The 16,927-nt window shown below is 44.1% G+C and overlaps 1 protein-coding gene across 6 annotated transcripts in view; it reads right to left on the bottom strand.

The window, feature by feature from the left end:
- The window catches only part of LOC129833365 (phospholipid phosphatase-related protein type 5-like), a 62,302-nt gene that overhangs the window by 27,763 nt on the left and 17,612 nt on the right, over nucleotides 1–16,927 (bottom strand). For 3 of the 6 annotated variants that reach the window (XM_055897914.1, XM_055897913.1, XM_055897912.1), the window contains exon 3: nucleotides 7,024–7,212. The exons of 1 other annotated variant lie outside the window; for it this stretch is intronic. In XM_055897914.1, the coding sequence (XP_055753889.1) occupies nucleotides 7,024–7,212 (189 nt within the window). Of the gene's footprint in view, nucleotides 1–7,023; nucleotides 7,257–16,927 lie in introns of those variants that run through there. 2 more of the 6 variants (XM_055897915.1, XM_055897916.1) reach the window with 1 other exon arrangement.

The following is a 16,927-nucleotide window of genomic DNA, read 5'->3' as shown; positions in this document are numbered from 1 at the left end:
TGTGTAAATTGCATCCAGAAAAGTGAGCATATGGCCGGTGTTGTACGGCCTCAGTGTGGCATTGTGATGGGGGACCCCATTTGGAGTGATGGCAGCACAGCATATTACCCCCACGTTGTCCAGGGACATTGGTAATTGCCCTCTATCCTATTACATTTCTTCCGCGGCGCCTGGTTTTGGTGAGGTTGAAGCCAACCTCATCCACATAAATTCATGGCGAATTACATGGGCATCCAGCTCCAATGCTCTCTGTAACAGACAAAAGGATATACAGATGAGTAAATATGGTATGTCTGAAGTACTGGAAGTAGGGTTGCATACATACCTCTACAAAGTCATGTCGCATATTCTTGACTGTCAGAGTTTCTCTCAAATGGCACCTTGTAAAGTTGTTTCATCGTCACTCGGTGCCGTTGGAGGATGTGTTGTATAGTCGACAGGCTTACAGCATTGATGTTGTTACATATGGTGTCATTATTCAAGATATGCTCTCTTATCTCTCGAATCCTAATTGCATTGTTGGCCAAAACCATATTTATAATTGCAGTCTCTTGTACATCTGTAAACAAGCGTCATCGTCCTCCATGATGTCTTTGCCTTTCCACTCTGTACAGAATTCAAACACAGTATGTGTTCAGCACAGGAACTGTAAACAGATGTACAAAAAAAGGTAGTACAGCATGATAACCAACCTCATTCATTCAATGCCGTGCAGTAAATGGATGGCTTAGAGTTACAAATGTTTATGCAATACTATGCAGTCATACGTATTTTACAGTACATTACTGTAATGCTAAAATAGTCATTAGATAGTTACATACCTGTTCTCATTTCTGACGGTTCGAATTATGGACGCCACTGTAAATCGACTCAAGTTGGGCTGGACTCTTAGTCCTTAGTCCAGCCTCTCTCATGGTCAAACCGTGGTGGATCACATGATCAACAAGTGTTGCCCTAATCTCATCAGAGATGGCTCTCCTTCCTTCTCTTCTTTGCCCTCGTCCTCTTCCTCTCCCTCCTACTCCTCTTGCTCTCTGTCCATTGTTGGCATCCATTGTTCAAAACAGGTAATCTGACCTTTGACCTATTTATAGGCCTATACTACAGTAAAGCAGTGATTGGTTAGTGATCAGTTAAGCTATTAGTGTTTGCACATGTGAGGAGTGTGTGTGTGTGTGACCTGGTGAATAAGTGTAGCATTTTGATTGGTTGTGTTTGGAAAAGGAAAGCAAGTCACTTCCTGTTAGATTTCTGTGTTTTAGGTAGAGAATTGTGTGTAGTGTTTTGAAAAAAGTGTTTTATGCAATTGACAACTGAGTCAAAGGCTGAGAAATAGCTTATGGTTTTGGATATTTGGTGTGTAGTTTTGCACTTTGAGTGAGAGGTTTCAAAAAACGTGTGACATGAAAATATTTTGTGTGTAAGAAGTTGGAAAAAACTGTAAGACCTTTTACTCAGTACTTTGTTGAAACACCTTTGGCAGTGATTACAGCATCGAGTCTTCTATGGTGTGACTCTACAAGCTTAGCACACCTGTATGTGGGGAGTTTCTCCCATTCTTCTCTGCAGATCCTCTCAAGCTCTGTCAGGTTGGATGGGGAGAGTTGCTTCACAGCTATTTTCAGGACTCTCCAGAGATGTTCGATCGGGTTCAAGTCCGGGCTCTAGCTGGGCCACTCAAGGACATTCAGAGACTTGTCCCGAAGCCACTCCTGTGTTGTCTTGGCTGTGTGCTTAGGATCTTTATCCTGTTGGAAGGTGAACCTTCATCCCCAGTCTGAGGTCCTGAGTGCTCTGGAACAGGTTTTCATCAAGGATCTCTCTGTACTTTACTCTGTTCATCTTTGCCTCGATCCTGACTAGTCTCCCAGTTCCTGCCGTTGAAAAACATCCCCACAGCATGATGCTGTAACCACCATGCTTCACCGTATGGATGGTGCTAGGTTTCCTCCAGACGTGACGCTTGGCATTTAGGCCAAAGATTCTTGTTCCTCATGTCCTGAGAGTCTTTAAGTGCCTGTTGGCAAACAAGCGGGCTGTCATGTGTATTTTACTGAGGAGTGGCTTCCGTCTGGCCACTCTACCTTAATAAAGGCCTAATTGGTGGAGTGCTGCAGAGATGGTTGTCCTTCTGGAAGGTTCTCCCATCTCCACAAAGGGATTCTAGAGCTCTGTCAGATTGACCATCAGGTTCTTGGTCACCTCCCTGACCAAGTGTCCAGCGAGACGCAGGAGAGAGAACATCTTCTCTGGGTTAAATTGCCATCCTCTGCGTGGTAATTAGAATGCTCGCTTACGAGCAAAGACTCCCGTCAGCTCCGAGACGAAAGGTGTTAATTGGGAGGCGAGACATGGCGGGTGAGGAGTGGTGAGGAGAGCAAAGTCAGCTGACAGGGTATGAGACACCTAAAACGTTTCTGTCTGCCAGTTGGATTATGTGCATGAGATCTCACTTCGACTTGGCCTGATGGAACTGTACTGAACAAGCAGTTCTAGAGCTCACCCATAGAGCTAGCATCTAACCCCATTTCTAAAGGCTAACTGTTAAGAGACCCTCATCTTAGATGACATCTTACTTACATGATCACTTATTACTTTGATGTCACTAAAGTAAAGGTATAGATAAGAAATGACATGGTAATGGTAACTGGTAACTCTTATCCAGGTTTCCCCAACTAGCAAGCCTGTGCGAAAAAAAGTATGTTATTTAAAATTACATTTGTATTGTTTTTAATTTGTTGTTGGACATATAATACTGTACAAACACTAGGAAATCTGCTCCAAGTGATTTTAATTTCAGAAATCTCTTCCCTGTATTCCCAAGCATAACAGAGAGGCACATGATCATATACAAATGTAAGTAAGGTTTGAAATGATGTTTTAGTCAAATATTAATTCTGTTTGTGCTTCTTGCAGTTAATTTGCAGTCTACAAATTATTTGTTATTATGTCCCGATCCCACGACCGTCCACTCAAAAAAAAAAAAAATTGCCCATGGCTGAATCTAGTTGACGATCCCTGCTCTAGTCTATTTTAAACAGACCGAGGAGTCCCAAAACTCATGTTTCTCCTCCATTAGGGTGTAAAGGTTGTCGGTCTCCTCCTCAGACGAGGAGGAGCATGGATCGGACCAAGATGCGGAGTAGTAGGTATTCATGTTTTAATGGCAAACCAACAAACACTACAAATTAACAAAACAACAAACGTGACTAACCTGCAACAGTCCTGTGTGGTCCAAACGCTGACACAGGAACAAACACCCACAAAACACCAGTGAAACCCTGGCTGCCTTAGTATGACTCTCAATCAGAGACAAACGATACACACCTGTCTCTGATTGAGAATCATACCAGGCCGAACACAAAAACCCAACATAGAAATAGAAAACATAGACTGCCCACCCAAAACTCACGCCCTGACCAATAAACACATACAAAACAAGAGAAAACAGGTCAGGAACGTGACATAGGGCTACCTGTCATCCCCATTACCCTTTCCTGATATGAAGTGACTGGATGGGCAGATGAGGGCAGATGGATGACTGGATGGGCAGATGAGCCTATTTGCTAGCAAAACCAAGGACTGCTAGTGTGAATTCCTCAGGTTCCTGTTAGATTCAGCCTCTCCTCAATGAGACACATAATGGGCACTAACCAGATCGTAGAGTATTGGGATTCACCCCAGATGCAGTATTTCTCTCATAGGCCTACAATACACTAAATGCCGGAAAAGTATTCTCTGGTAAGCAGGTTTGATAGGCCAAATGGTAGTCCATTTAAGACTGAAGTGAGAGGGCAGGTTAAGCAGAGGATCCACAGGGTTATATAGGCAGAGATCTTGATGGGGGGAATTAATAAAGGACTCTTGGGGATGATGCGTCATATCTCACTACATCTCTGCATGACAATGTAGACACACACTCATCAACTGTCAGATAGAATCTACTATAAGACATGTTCTCTCAGGTCAGCCCGCTCGTCCGCACACGCCACTGGCTTCCAGTCGAAGCTCGCATCCCCTACAAGACCATGGTGCTTACCTACGGTCTAGCACGAGGAACTGCCCCTCCCTACCTTCAGGCTATGCTCAAACACCCCAACACAAGCACTTCTGCCACCTCAGGTTTCTTGGCCCTCCCACCCCTACGGGAGGCAGCTCCCACTCAGCCCAGTCCAAGCTCTTCTCTGTTCTGGCACCCCAATGGTGGAACCAGCTTCCCCATGAAGCTAGGACAGCAGAGTCCCTGCCCATCTATCAAAAACATTCGAAACCCTACCTCTTCAAACATTATCTAAAATAATCATCCTCCTCACCTCGACCCCCCCCCCCCCAATTAAAAAAAAAAATACATTTAAAAGAAAACGTAACCAGCACTTGACCCCGCCTTTCTAGCTCTGACTCTACTGATAGCTACGTTATGGAGGAAAGTGTTTATTTTTATGCCTGAGATATGTGATTGTCCCACCTATCTATCGATGAATGCACTAACTGTAAGTTGCTAAATGACTGAAATGTAAAATATAATTAAGCCTCAGACCTACTTCTAAGATGCCCTACAAATGAACCAAACTCAAGTGTGTGTGCATGCGCTTGCTTGCATGTGTGTGATGATCTGCGTGTGGAGCAGGGGCCACAGTAACTGCAAATGCAGCAACAGCCTTGGGGTAAAAGCCCACAGTATCCTACTGGATGGAATGCATTAATATATAAATAAATGCAGCTGTCTTTTTAAAGTTCACTTGTTTTTCTGGAATAATTCAGTTGACGTGCACACACACACACACACACACACACACACACACACACACACACACACACACACACACACACACACACACACACACACACATACACATACACATACACACACACACACACACACACACACACACACACACACACACACACACAAGCAGTGTTTTTGAGATAACATTGAATCAAAAGCCAGCATCAGAATGACATCACTCCAGCTGAATGTAAACTCCATGGGGTCTGGCTCCCTGCAGGGTTTCAGCACTGCTTCTGTGTAAAGCAGAGTTTCCCAACCCTGGTCCTCTGGTACCCCCAACAGTACACATTTATATTGTAACCCTGGACAAGCATACCTGATTCAACTTGTCAACTAATCATCAAGCCCTAGATTAATTGAATGAGATGTGTTTGTCCAAGGGCTACAGCAAAAGGGTGTACTGTTGGAGTTGTAAAACACTGCTGTAGAGGATACTGTCATCTTGAGTGGCGCAGTGGTCTAAGGCACTGCACCTCAGTGCTAGAGGTGTCACTACAGACCCTGGTTCGATCCCGGGCTGTATCACAACTGGCCGTCATCGGGAATCCCATAGGGCGGCGCGCAATTGGCCCGGTGTCGTCCGGGTTATGGGAAGGTTTGGCCAGGATAGGCTGTCATTGTAAAATAAGAATTTGTTCTTAACTGACTTGCCTAGTTAAATCAAATAAAATGACCTCAGCATGATAACCCTGGTGTAGAGGATCCTGTCGTTACCTCAGCGTGATAATACTGGTGTAGAGGATCCTGTCGTTACCTCAGCGTGATATCAACTGCTGCCCATTCATCATCCACCCTCACAATTATTTTTTAACTCTTTTTTCTAGATCACTCACAACACCTTTCTAGTAGAGCCCACTGGATACTGACACTACATCATCACAATGTCATTTCTACAAATACTAGGTCTAACCACTGGACTGGTGACCACCACAGACACTCGGGACAAAGTTCCAGCATGGTGTCACAGGGCCATCATACAGTAGTACTTCATACTTAATGCAGCATTCTGAGAAGTGTCAATTATCAACAAGCACCAACTGAAAATCACAGACAAGGCGTGAAAGTGGCCAAACAAAGTTCCCTCTTTGGTTTGTGTGGATACTGTTGGCCTCTAAGCAGGGGAATGGCAGCTAATGAAGAGCTGAGACGTCAAAGGATGACTGACTACTTTAATTAGGAAAGAGTGGACCCCTGGGAAGATGAGTGAGGAGGATAGTGCCAACTACTAGCCCTGGAGGACTGGCACTGACCCAAATACACTGGCCAACAAGCAAAGGTAAAGGACTGACTGGTGCACTGTACTGTAGCTTTTGGGAAAAGGGATCAAATGCCTCTAGACTAGAGTCAACAACAAAATGACAGAGGTACTATAGGCAGGAGGTGTCATGAATATGCCTGCCCACTGGTTACGTGTTTGGCCCCTGTCAGTTAAGGTTAGGTCAGGTTTTGGCTGTGCTCTGATGCAGTGAAATGAGGCTTGACCCAGGTCAAATCTTGGTTAATGCACTTTAAAGCTGTTGTGCTCTTTTATTGTGTAGACTGAGGTGGTTTTCAGCTAAGGAAAATTGTTTGTTTGTCTGAAACAAGGAAGCAGGTTTGGCCTTTGTTGTTCAGTGCCAGGTGCTCCATGTTTTACGCCCACTGAATCTCTCACACTGACAGCTCCACAACATTGGTACCTTTCCATCCACATTACCATCTCTTTTCTATCCACCATCTCTGTGGTTCTTTGTCTCTCTTTATTGTCTCTCATCTTCATTCAATTGGCCTTTCTGTCTATTTCAAATAAAACCCACTGACCTTATCACCCTCACAGCCTCTAAAACGTTGCTGTTCCCATGTTCTGTTTTCTCACTCTCTCGCCAATCGTTTCTCCGACTCTGTTTGTTTCCATTACATCTTTACGTGGTGTGACTACCTTCACTCAATCTCTATTTATGTCTGTCCATACACAGCTTTCTCCACAAGCCTGAGCTCTCCTCCCGGGCTGACCACACACACACACACACACACACACACCTTTCTGTGACAGGCTCTGAAATGGACGGAGGGGGCTCCACGTGGCTCACCAATCTGTTCATCATGTCTGTCACAAAGCAGAGACGCATTGGAGATGCCTTGACTCACCAAATGACAGACAGGATCCAAAATTCAGACAAATTATGAATGGTAATATACAGAACCAGAGCCCCCCCCCCACACACACACACACAGGATTAACCACATGGTCTTACCGTGAAGCAGGGGATGCCTGTAACCAGTGAGTAGACCAGCAGTGGGGGTATCTTGCTGGTTTCATCCGGGCCGGGGTAGGGCTTGGAAAACGTCTTGTCGTAGCAGAAGAAGCCCTGGATGTGCACGGGGAACGTGTCTGTGTACTCAAAGTAGTACGCCAGGAGAACCGTCCCTGCCATGATCACCAGCTGGAAATAGAACATGATCCCCGCGTTAGGCAAGAAGAGGAGGAGGAGGTGGCGGAGGAGAGGAAGGAGGGAGAGTCAAGTCCCGGTTCCCCTCATCCACGGAGAGAGGCATAGGAGTGATGGGAGCGAGAGAGAGGTCCGGTGAAGAGATCAATAGAGGGAGAGAGCACCTACTGTAAGCCTGACCAGGGCAGCGGGAGACAGAGAGGAGTGCGAGAGAGAGAGAGAGAGAAAGCTGGAGGAAGAGAGAGCGAGAGAAGGGAGCATCTACAGGGGAGAGGAGGAAGATGGAATAAAGACAGGAAAAATAGAATTCTACTGCAACATGAAGAGAGAAAACAAAGAATATCAGAGAGCGAAAGAGAGACTGGGAGTGAGGAGGGTCACAAGAGTGTGAGATAGAGGGAGAGGGAACTGCTTGCATTGGTATCGATGCCGGCGCGCCTGAGTCTACTACGGAGGAGCAGTGAGTGTATTTTTGGATGCTGTGTGTGAAGAGTAGTGTGAATGTGATCATAACCATCCTCCCAACCAGTTATATGAGCTGACATCCCCTGTGACATGTCTGATTCCAGGGTTTTTCTTATATAGGCAGATCCATGGATATCAGAGATAATAATACACTACTGAGATATCAACTCAATTGCAAGTCGTCCTACAGTTAAAAAAAAATATATGAAAACGGTGTCTACATGTAATATTTTCCCCCATCTTGAATAGACCAAAATATACTTTTCCATTACTTTTCGTATCTCATGGAATGTACACTGTACAGTAGTATGGTGGAATGGAGCTGCATCTGACTTTTTAACTCATATACACAAAACAAATCCTAGCTGTATGGCCTGGTTTATCATGGAAGTGAAGGGATAGTAATAGCCCCTTTCCTTCCACTTAGCTAGGAACATGGTGCTGGGTGAGGGGACATGTTTCAGCTTCACACTCCCTTAGGATATTATCTGTGCTCCATTGTCCTCTGACCATAGACACTGCAGACATCTGCAACACACACACACACACACACACACACACACACACACACACACACACACACACACACACACACACACACACACACCAGACCAGGGTACTCAGATATTTATATATTTTTTGATTTGTTCAGAATCGTCTTCACTCTCTCTACCCTCCCTTGAGAGAGAGACATGTTATGCCGTGTGCCGTTGTCATGGTGAAGAATATAACGGTAGAGATGAGTTCACAATATTGTGTAATTTCATTTCCTCTCAGCATGATTTATGATTGCATAAAGTGTGGAGGTATAGTATATTTAGGTTAGCGTGATCTTGTCCTCATTCAGAATGATTCAAGGGAGAACATTGTAAGAGTAATGAAGACCAGGAGCATCACTGAAAGATACATAAGAGCTAAACATAACCTCATATACTTTATAATTGGTGTTATATTAAATTATACTGTTTATTAACTGTATTTTCTATCCTAACAATTAGTATGCGGAGTAGGTTTATGTTTAAGTAACACATCTGCAATAGTGTAGCCTTTATTTATTTATTTATTTATTTCACCTTTATTTAACCAGGTAGGCAAATTGAGAACACGTTCTCATTTACAATTGCGACCTGGCCAAGATAAAGCAAAGCAGTTCGACACATACAACAACACATAGTTACACATGGAGTAAAACAAACATACAGTCAATAATACAGTGAAAAATAAGTCTATATACAATATGAGCAAGTGAGGTGAGATAAGGGAGGTGAAGGTAAACAAAATATATATATAAATAAATATAAATATAAAAAGGCCATGGTGGCGAAGTAAATACAATATAGCAAGTAAAAAATAACACTGGAATGGTTGGTTTGCAGTGGAAGAAGGTGCAAAGTAGAGATAGAAATAATGGGGTGCAAAGGAGCAAAATAAATAAATACAGTAGGTAAAGAGGTAGTTGTTTGGGCTAAATTATAGATGGGCTATGTACAGGTGCAGTAATCTATGAGCTGCTCTGACAGCTGGTGCTTAAAGCTAGTGAGGGAGATAAGTGTTTCCAGTTTCAGAGATTTTTGTAGTTCGTTCCAGTCATTGGCAGCAGAGAACTGGAAGGAGAGGCGGCCAAAGGAAGAATTGGTTTTGGGGGTGACCAGAGAGATATACCTGCTGGAGCGCGTGCTACGGGTGGGCGTTGCTATGGTGACCAGCGAGCTGAGATAAGGGGGGACTTTACCTATTACCTACCTAGCCTATTCCACGTACAACATTATCTTATCAACAATGATACCCACAGCCCCTGATTTATCACATCCCAAGCCAATGTTATTCTCTCATTGTGTATCTTTATCCCCAACAGCCTGGAGAGAAACAGAGATATTTTGAAGTAGGAGTGAGTCATATCATTTTCCCGTACCATTATTTTACATATGATCTGGGAGGGATCTGGGTTGGATTTTAATCATTTCATTCTGAGAACTGTCCATCTCACAGTAATACATTTTAAAGACATATGAGAAAATGTATGGTATTGTGTCAGTAGCAGTACATACAGTAGATCAATAAGACACAGTAACAGTAGTGAGGACATTATGCCCATTCAGGTGCCCTCTTGTCCAAATCCAGTTGTGGGTTTGTTGTTTTTTGTGCCAGTCTCACTTTCATCTGACTTGTTGGACCGGTGATGTTCAGACACATTATTTACACCCTGGCACCTCCTCAACCTCCCTCTGCTGCTCTCTCTCTGTCTCTCTCTTCCTCCCTCTCTCACACTCAATCACTGTCTACAGTATCTCTTCCTCCCTCTCTCACACTCAATCACTGTTTACAGTATCTCTCTCTCCCTCTCTCACACTCAATCACTGTCTACAGTATCTCTCTCTCCCTCTCTCACACTCAATCACTGTCTACAGTATCTCTCACTCTCTCTCACACACACACACACACACACACACACGCACACACACACACACACACACACACACACACACACACACACACACACACACACACACACACACACACACACACACACACACACACACACACACACACACACACACACACACACACACACACACACACACACACAAATCTGCTTGTATCTGACTGGTCCAGCTGTGCTGCTGTCAGAACTCATGTCAACCAATCCCTGGTCAGTCATAATTCGCAACCTGTGATTGGATGGTCACAATGGGAAACATGGTAGTACTGTTTACAATGTGGGCCATCAGCCAGTATGAAAAAAATCCTTTAAAAGGGGCAGAATAGTTAAAAAATAAAAAATAAATTACACTCTATGAGGTCAAAATAACACTCTGAAATTGTGAAAATGATAATGCACTTACTGTGTAAGAGCTGTTGAAAAATAAAATCATGGAATTTCAGCCTGTTCAGTTGGGATGGTGTTTTTTTTTTTTTTCAGGAAATGATGGTTCCTGGAGGAAGATGCAGAGTGACAGGCACCTCTTCTCCTCTATTCTAAGATCATTACGTGTTAATTGACATGGACCTAACTGAGGACCACCCGCAGAGCGCTGCGCCCAACTAGAAAGCTCTTCCTTTATTCTTAGTCACACACTTCTGGGTCGTGGCCAGGGACTATCTAATGTGATGATGAATGTTAAAACAGTTTGTCCTCTTCATTTTCTTCAAGGTAATTTAAGTTATTAAGCATGTTTCATAAGACTGAATAGTTTAACAGATCTACATTTGGAACTATTCTGTTTCCGAGCCTAAGCAAGTGGACATTCGCTCAGGTATCCTGACTGTGGTTATACAGTTATACAACTATGTTCTCCTGATCAGGTGTTTTGCAGGGAGGTATTGTGCTAGCTAGTCCCACTTTAGTGTTGTTCTTGCTCTGTTATGTGTTGTTTGTGGTGTAATCATTTCAAAATGACCTGCCTCCCTTGCAGAGAGATTATTTTCTTGCTTGGGGTCTTGCATTGTTAGCACCCAAACACATAATTGTCATTACCTTCAATGACCACAGTTTGAGTAGCAGTCGTGACACCCACACTGCTGAACACAGTTACCCTGCCGTTCCCCTTTGCAACAAAGGCTGGCATGTCATACACATCCAGTGTCACGTTCCTGACCTGTTTGCTGTTGTTTTGGTATGTGTTTAATTGGTCAGGGCGTGAATTTGGGTGGGTAGTCTATGTTATGTGTTTTCTATGTTGGGTTAATGGGTTGCCTGGTATGGCTCTCAATTAGAGGCAGGTGTTTGGCGTTTCCTCTAATTGAGAGTCATATTAAGGTAGGTTGTTTCACATTGTTTGTTGTGGGTGGTTGTCTTCCGTGTCTGTGTATGTTGCGCCACACAGGACTGTTTCGGTATGTTTGTTCGTTCGGTTTTTGTGTAGTCTGTTTTTCCCTGTTCTTGCGTTCTTCGTGTTACATGTAAGTTCTTAAGTTCAGGTCAGTCTACGTTGTTTTGTTATTTTGTAAATCTTTCCAAGTGTTTGTTTTCGTGTTTCGTCGTTTGTCTAATAAATCATTATGTATTCACAACCCGCTGCACGTTGGTCGAATCACTACTCCTCCTCTTCGTATGAAGAGGAGGAGGAACGCCGTTACATCCAGCCTTTATTCAAAATGACACAGACAGGAAGTAATTTAGCCTTTTTCTGAAAATACTGTTCCACCTCCTTGCTTAAGTATGAAGTTAGGAATTTCATATTGTGTGTATATATTTTCCTTTCAACATGTCCCATTTTATGTCCTGTCTTTCTTCATCTGCCTCAAATCTTAACCTTTACTTTCCCCTCTCTCAGCCCCCTGATTCACCTCCTAAAACACTCTTTCTCCCCTCAGTCTCCCCTCAGGGTTTACTGTTCTCCACGTCTCCTCCACTCGTATTTTCCCAGCTGTTCTCTAACATAGAATGCTTTAACTCTGGTAAATATTTCAGAGCTGTACATCTGTGTTCAGGACAGACCAGAAAGACATAAAGTTCTTGAAGACACCATTTAGACTACGCCACTAAACTCAGGGAATACTCCATCACTCTCACCCCAAGCTTCCAGATAAAACATTTATCATTATCCTAACTCCACATCCTAATCCTAATCCTTGGGTGTAATCCTAAATCTTTTCTTTTGTCCTTTTCATTAAAAATAGGGTTGTAATCCATGTTCCCTATAATACTGATACAAGAACTCAGATCTCAGATCAAGACTGGGCTGGTAAGAGCACGCTGTTGACACTGAATGTAAAACACATTAGTAACACCTTACGAATACTGAGTCGCACCTCCTTTTGCCCTCAGCAAGCCTTGATTCGTTGGGCCATGGACTCTACAAGGTGTCGAAAGGGTTCCACAGGGATACTGGCCCATTTTGACACCAAGTTGTGCTTCCCATAGATGTGTCAAGTTGGCTGGATGTTATTTGGGTGGTAGACCATTCTGGTACACACAAGAAACGGTGAAAAACCCAGCAGCACTGCAGCTCTTGACACACTCAAACCAGTGCGCCTGGCACCTACTACCATACCCAGTTCAAAGGCACTTAAATAGTTTGTCTTGCCCATTCACCCTCTGAATGGCACACATACACAATCCATGTCTCAAGGCTTGAAAATCCTTCTTTAGCCTGTCTCCTCCCCTTCATCTACACTGATTTAAAGTGGGTTTAACAAGTGGCATCGATAAGGGATCATAGCTTTCACCTGGTCTGTCTACGGTATGTCATGGAAAGAGCAGGTGTTCCTAATGTTTTGTACACTCAGGGTATCTCCCTAAAGAGTACATAATATACTATTCCTGACCTCTGTGCCTGCCATTCATGTGTAAGCAGGCCTGTAAACAACCTATGTCATGTATGTTATATGATGTTTTATGAATGTTATGGGGGATTTTGTAGGATCTTAATTTGAGCCAGTTTGCTGCAGCAGGAAAATAATCCTGCAGCAACAGAACATTTGAATCCTTTTTGTAGGGGTTGATACAGAAAATCAATTCTGACATTTTTAAGTGGAAATGACAAACTTTAGAAGCCTTTTTAATACTCAAATACACTTCGCAAGTTTGCATTTCCTGCAGGGCAGAAAAATTCTCAGCATCAAAAGAATGAGGAAATTAAGATCCTGCATCTGTAGAGATGCAGTTTGCTTTTCAAAGTGCTTTTCTCTGCCTCCATGTATGATGCATTCTCTCCCTCCGTCTTACAGTACACGGTCTAACCTTACTCCATCACTCCAAGCTCTGCTGACAGACTTCATCCCCCACTGAGAGGACAACTTTGCAGATGGACTCCCATGCTGAGTGGACAAGACTGTGTAGCGTGATGCTCACTACCACTGACCACCATACTCTAACACAGGGTCAGCTGAAATATTTGTACATAGTTTTGTCTCAACATACAATATGTTTTTCTCAGGAGGAACAGCCATGTCTCTTGGTTCTGCTAAAGCAGTGTGCTCTGAAAGAGCAGTTTTGTGTTTTGCTGGGTGGGGTGTGCGGGTTCAGATGGAGAGCTGGGCACAAGGACCCACGTCAAACACACGCTGTCCATTAAGAGCCCCTAACAGCCTTCCACTCTACTGCCATCACACACACTACACTGAACCGCCCAGACATGACAGGAGACATGGCGAGAGAGGAGGGGGAATGCAGGGAACAGGTGCAGGACTGGGGGTGGTGGTGGTGGCAGCAGAAGTCCCCTCTCTCCCCCCTCCACAGTCACAAAAATAACATTCACTGAGGACCAGGTCCAACGGTGAGGGTAGAGGGCACAAAAACAGATGATTTTATGATTCATTAAGTAGATTAAAGAAAATTCCCTTCAACTTGCTTCCCTTACCCTAAGTGTTTGCGTGTGCTGAATCGCATGTTGAGCTGGGAGGCTCCTCTGTAACTGACTGTAAAGTGGGCTGGGAGGGGGGCTCAAATGGACGTTGCGTAACCTTTTAAAAACACACACCCCTCTCCAGGGTACTGACCAATGCATGTGGAGAAGAGAGATCACTCCTGCCCTCAACACTATAAGACACGATGCAACAACACAGAGACAGTTATCACTGGCATCCTCAGTCTAAGGAGTTGGTGCTGCCCTCATTACATACAACTTACTATACTCTTATTGTGTGTCAACAACCAAATCTCTCCTAGGTAGATGTTTCCATCCATGCAGCTGACAGAAGGTCAGTGTTAATTATAGCTCAGCTATAGACTACAGTAGGGTTGGCAGGGCTGTGGTCTAATCCTGATCTCAGGCGTGTGCCAGACAAACAGGTGAGCTGAATGGGAGATTAGTGAGGCTGGAATGGAGATTGATTGAAGAAAATTATACTCTTAATTTTCTTCAATCCTTTCTCTTCATTTCTTTCATAAAATCCATCTCAACATCTATCAGACTCACATGTTGAATAGCTAGCAACATTAGTGATAGAATTTTTTGCTCATTCTGCCAGCCAGCAGCTGATCATGTGACTATTTGACAGAGCAGATAATAGTCAATAGAAACGTGTGAGTGTGAGAGAATGTGAGTGTGAGTGAGTGTGAGTGAGTGTGAGTGAGTGTGAGAGAGACAGACAGAGAGAGAAACAGAGATAGAGACAGAGAGAGAGAGACAGAGAAAGAGAGAGAGACAGAGAGAGAGCGTGAAAGCATGAGAGAGCAAAATAACGGAGATGGAGGAGGAAAAATAGATGGATGAGGAGGGATGGGAGATTAAATTAACAAGAAGTATGTCTCTGTGCATTGTTGGGGCTGCACAGTTCCCAGTGGTGGGAGGAAGAAAGAAAGGCAGAGGAAGAGGTGTACAAGGATGGAGGGAGGAAAGAGAGGCCGGGATGGCGGGGGAGTGGAGGGGACAGGAAAAGAGAAAGGTTGAGAGTGGAGAGAGGGAGGAGAGTGAAACTGGCATATGAGAGGTACTGTAGCATAGAGACGTTGGTAGTTTGGCATGCTTTCAGGGCTGTGTGTGTGTGAGAAAAAGAGAGAGAGAGAGATAGAGGTAGAGAGAGTAAGAGCGAGAGAGAGGAAGAGAGAGGAAGAGAGAGATGACCGATCTCTGTGAAAGAGTGGAGGAGGGGGAGAGTAGAATGGGTACAAAAGGGAGAGATGTGAGCTGAGCTTAGATCGTCCTCCAGAAAACATCTCTAGGGCTCCTTCTTGAAATATCTCTTTCTCTCTGTTTCTGCTTTTCAATCTTCACTCCCTCTCCCAACCATTCTTTCTTTTCCATGTAACTCTTATCTTAGCCTCTGATTTCCCCCTCTTGTCATGAAATCCCTCTCTCCCTATTTTCAGTATAGCTCTTCTTTTGTCCCAGTGATGTCTCTGTCGTATACTATGTGAGGATGGGTGGGGCTGTAAACTGGGTTATAATGGCTGGTAAACAGACCCACAGACCAACACACAGGGGGGCCTGACTCACTGGGTGTAAATATTCAGTCAGATCCACACCCCTGCATAGTGTGGAACCAGGGAGGAGACCCTGTACCCACATTACACTGATTACACTGCAAAAACACATACATTACTGCTACAGCACATATCACAGTACCTGCTTCTTATGAGTGTAGACACACTCACCTGCAAAGGATGTGAATGAAGGCTTATAAAATCTTTACATTGCAGGTCCTTTATAAATATGTAATTACACTGGAATAGCAGTAAAAGCTGCAGTCTACGGTATTGGGTTCTAAATTGATATATTGAAATATCCTTAGACATGTAACCATATTAGAACTGGGTGTATGGACGTCTACTGAGTGAGAAAGGGGAGTGCAGAATGTTATGCAGGCAACTGCTTAAGGTGTTTCCACATATTCATAAATGTTTTGAAACACATTTAATCCCAACTGAGGTATTATAAATGAAACAGTAAAAGGATGGGGAGCTTTGACAAAGTGGTACTAAGAGACCACATTCACAGAAGATTTGTTGACAGCTGGCTACAGCGACAACAATCACCCACTTCTCTTTCATATCGTCTGAGATCCCTAAAGATTGGAAAGCTGCCGTGGTCATCCCTCTCTTCAAACGGGGGGACACTCTAGACCTAAACTGTTAGACCTATATCTATCCTGCCCTGCCTTTTTAAAGTCTTCGAAAGCCAAGCTAACAAACAGATCACCGACCATATCGAATCCCATCGTACCTTCTCCGCTATGCAATCTGTTTTCCGAGCTTGTCATGGGTGCACCTCAGCCACGCTCAAGGTACTAAACGATATAATAACTGCCATCGATAAAAGACAGTACTGTGCAGCTGTCTTCATTGACCTGGCCAAGGCTTTCGACTCTGTCAATCACCGCATTCTTATCGGCAGACTCAACAGCCTTGATTTCTCAAATGACTGCCTCGTCTGGTTCACCAACTACTTCTCAGATAGAGTTCAGTGTGTCAAATCGGAGGGCCTGTTGTCCGGACCTCTGGCAGTCTCTATGGGGGTGCCACAGGGTTCAATTCTCGGGCCGACTCTTTTCTCTGTATGTATCAATGATGTCGCTCTTGCTGCTGGTGATTCTCTGATCCACCTCTACGCAGACGACACCATTCTGTATACCTCTGGCCCTTCTTTGGACTGTGTAACAAACCTCCATACGAGCTTCAATGCCATACAACACTCCTTCCGTGGCCTCCAACTGCTCTTAAATGCTAGTAAAACTAAATGCATGCTCTTCAATCGATCGTTGCCCGCACCCGCCTGCCCGACTAGCATCACTCCTCTGGACGGTTCTGACTTATGTGGACAACTACAAATACCTAGGTGTCTGGTTAGACTATAAACTCTCC

The sequence above is a fragment of the Salvelinus fontinalis genome, chromosome 34 (genome assembly GCF_029448725.1).
Source record: "Salvelinus fontinalis isolate EN_2023a chromosome 34, ASM2944872v1, whole genome shotgun sequence".
Classification (NCBI taxonomy): domain Eukaryota; kingdom Metazoa; phylum Chordata; class Actinopteri; order Salmoniformes; family Salmonidae; genus Salvelinus; species Salvelinus fontinalis.
Note: the sequence above shows the minus strand (reverse complement) of the source record. Positions and strands in the feature narration are given on the sequence as shown.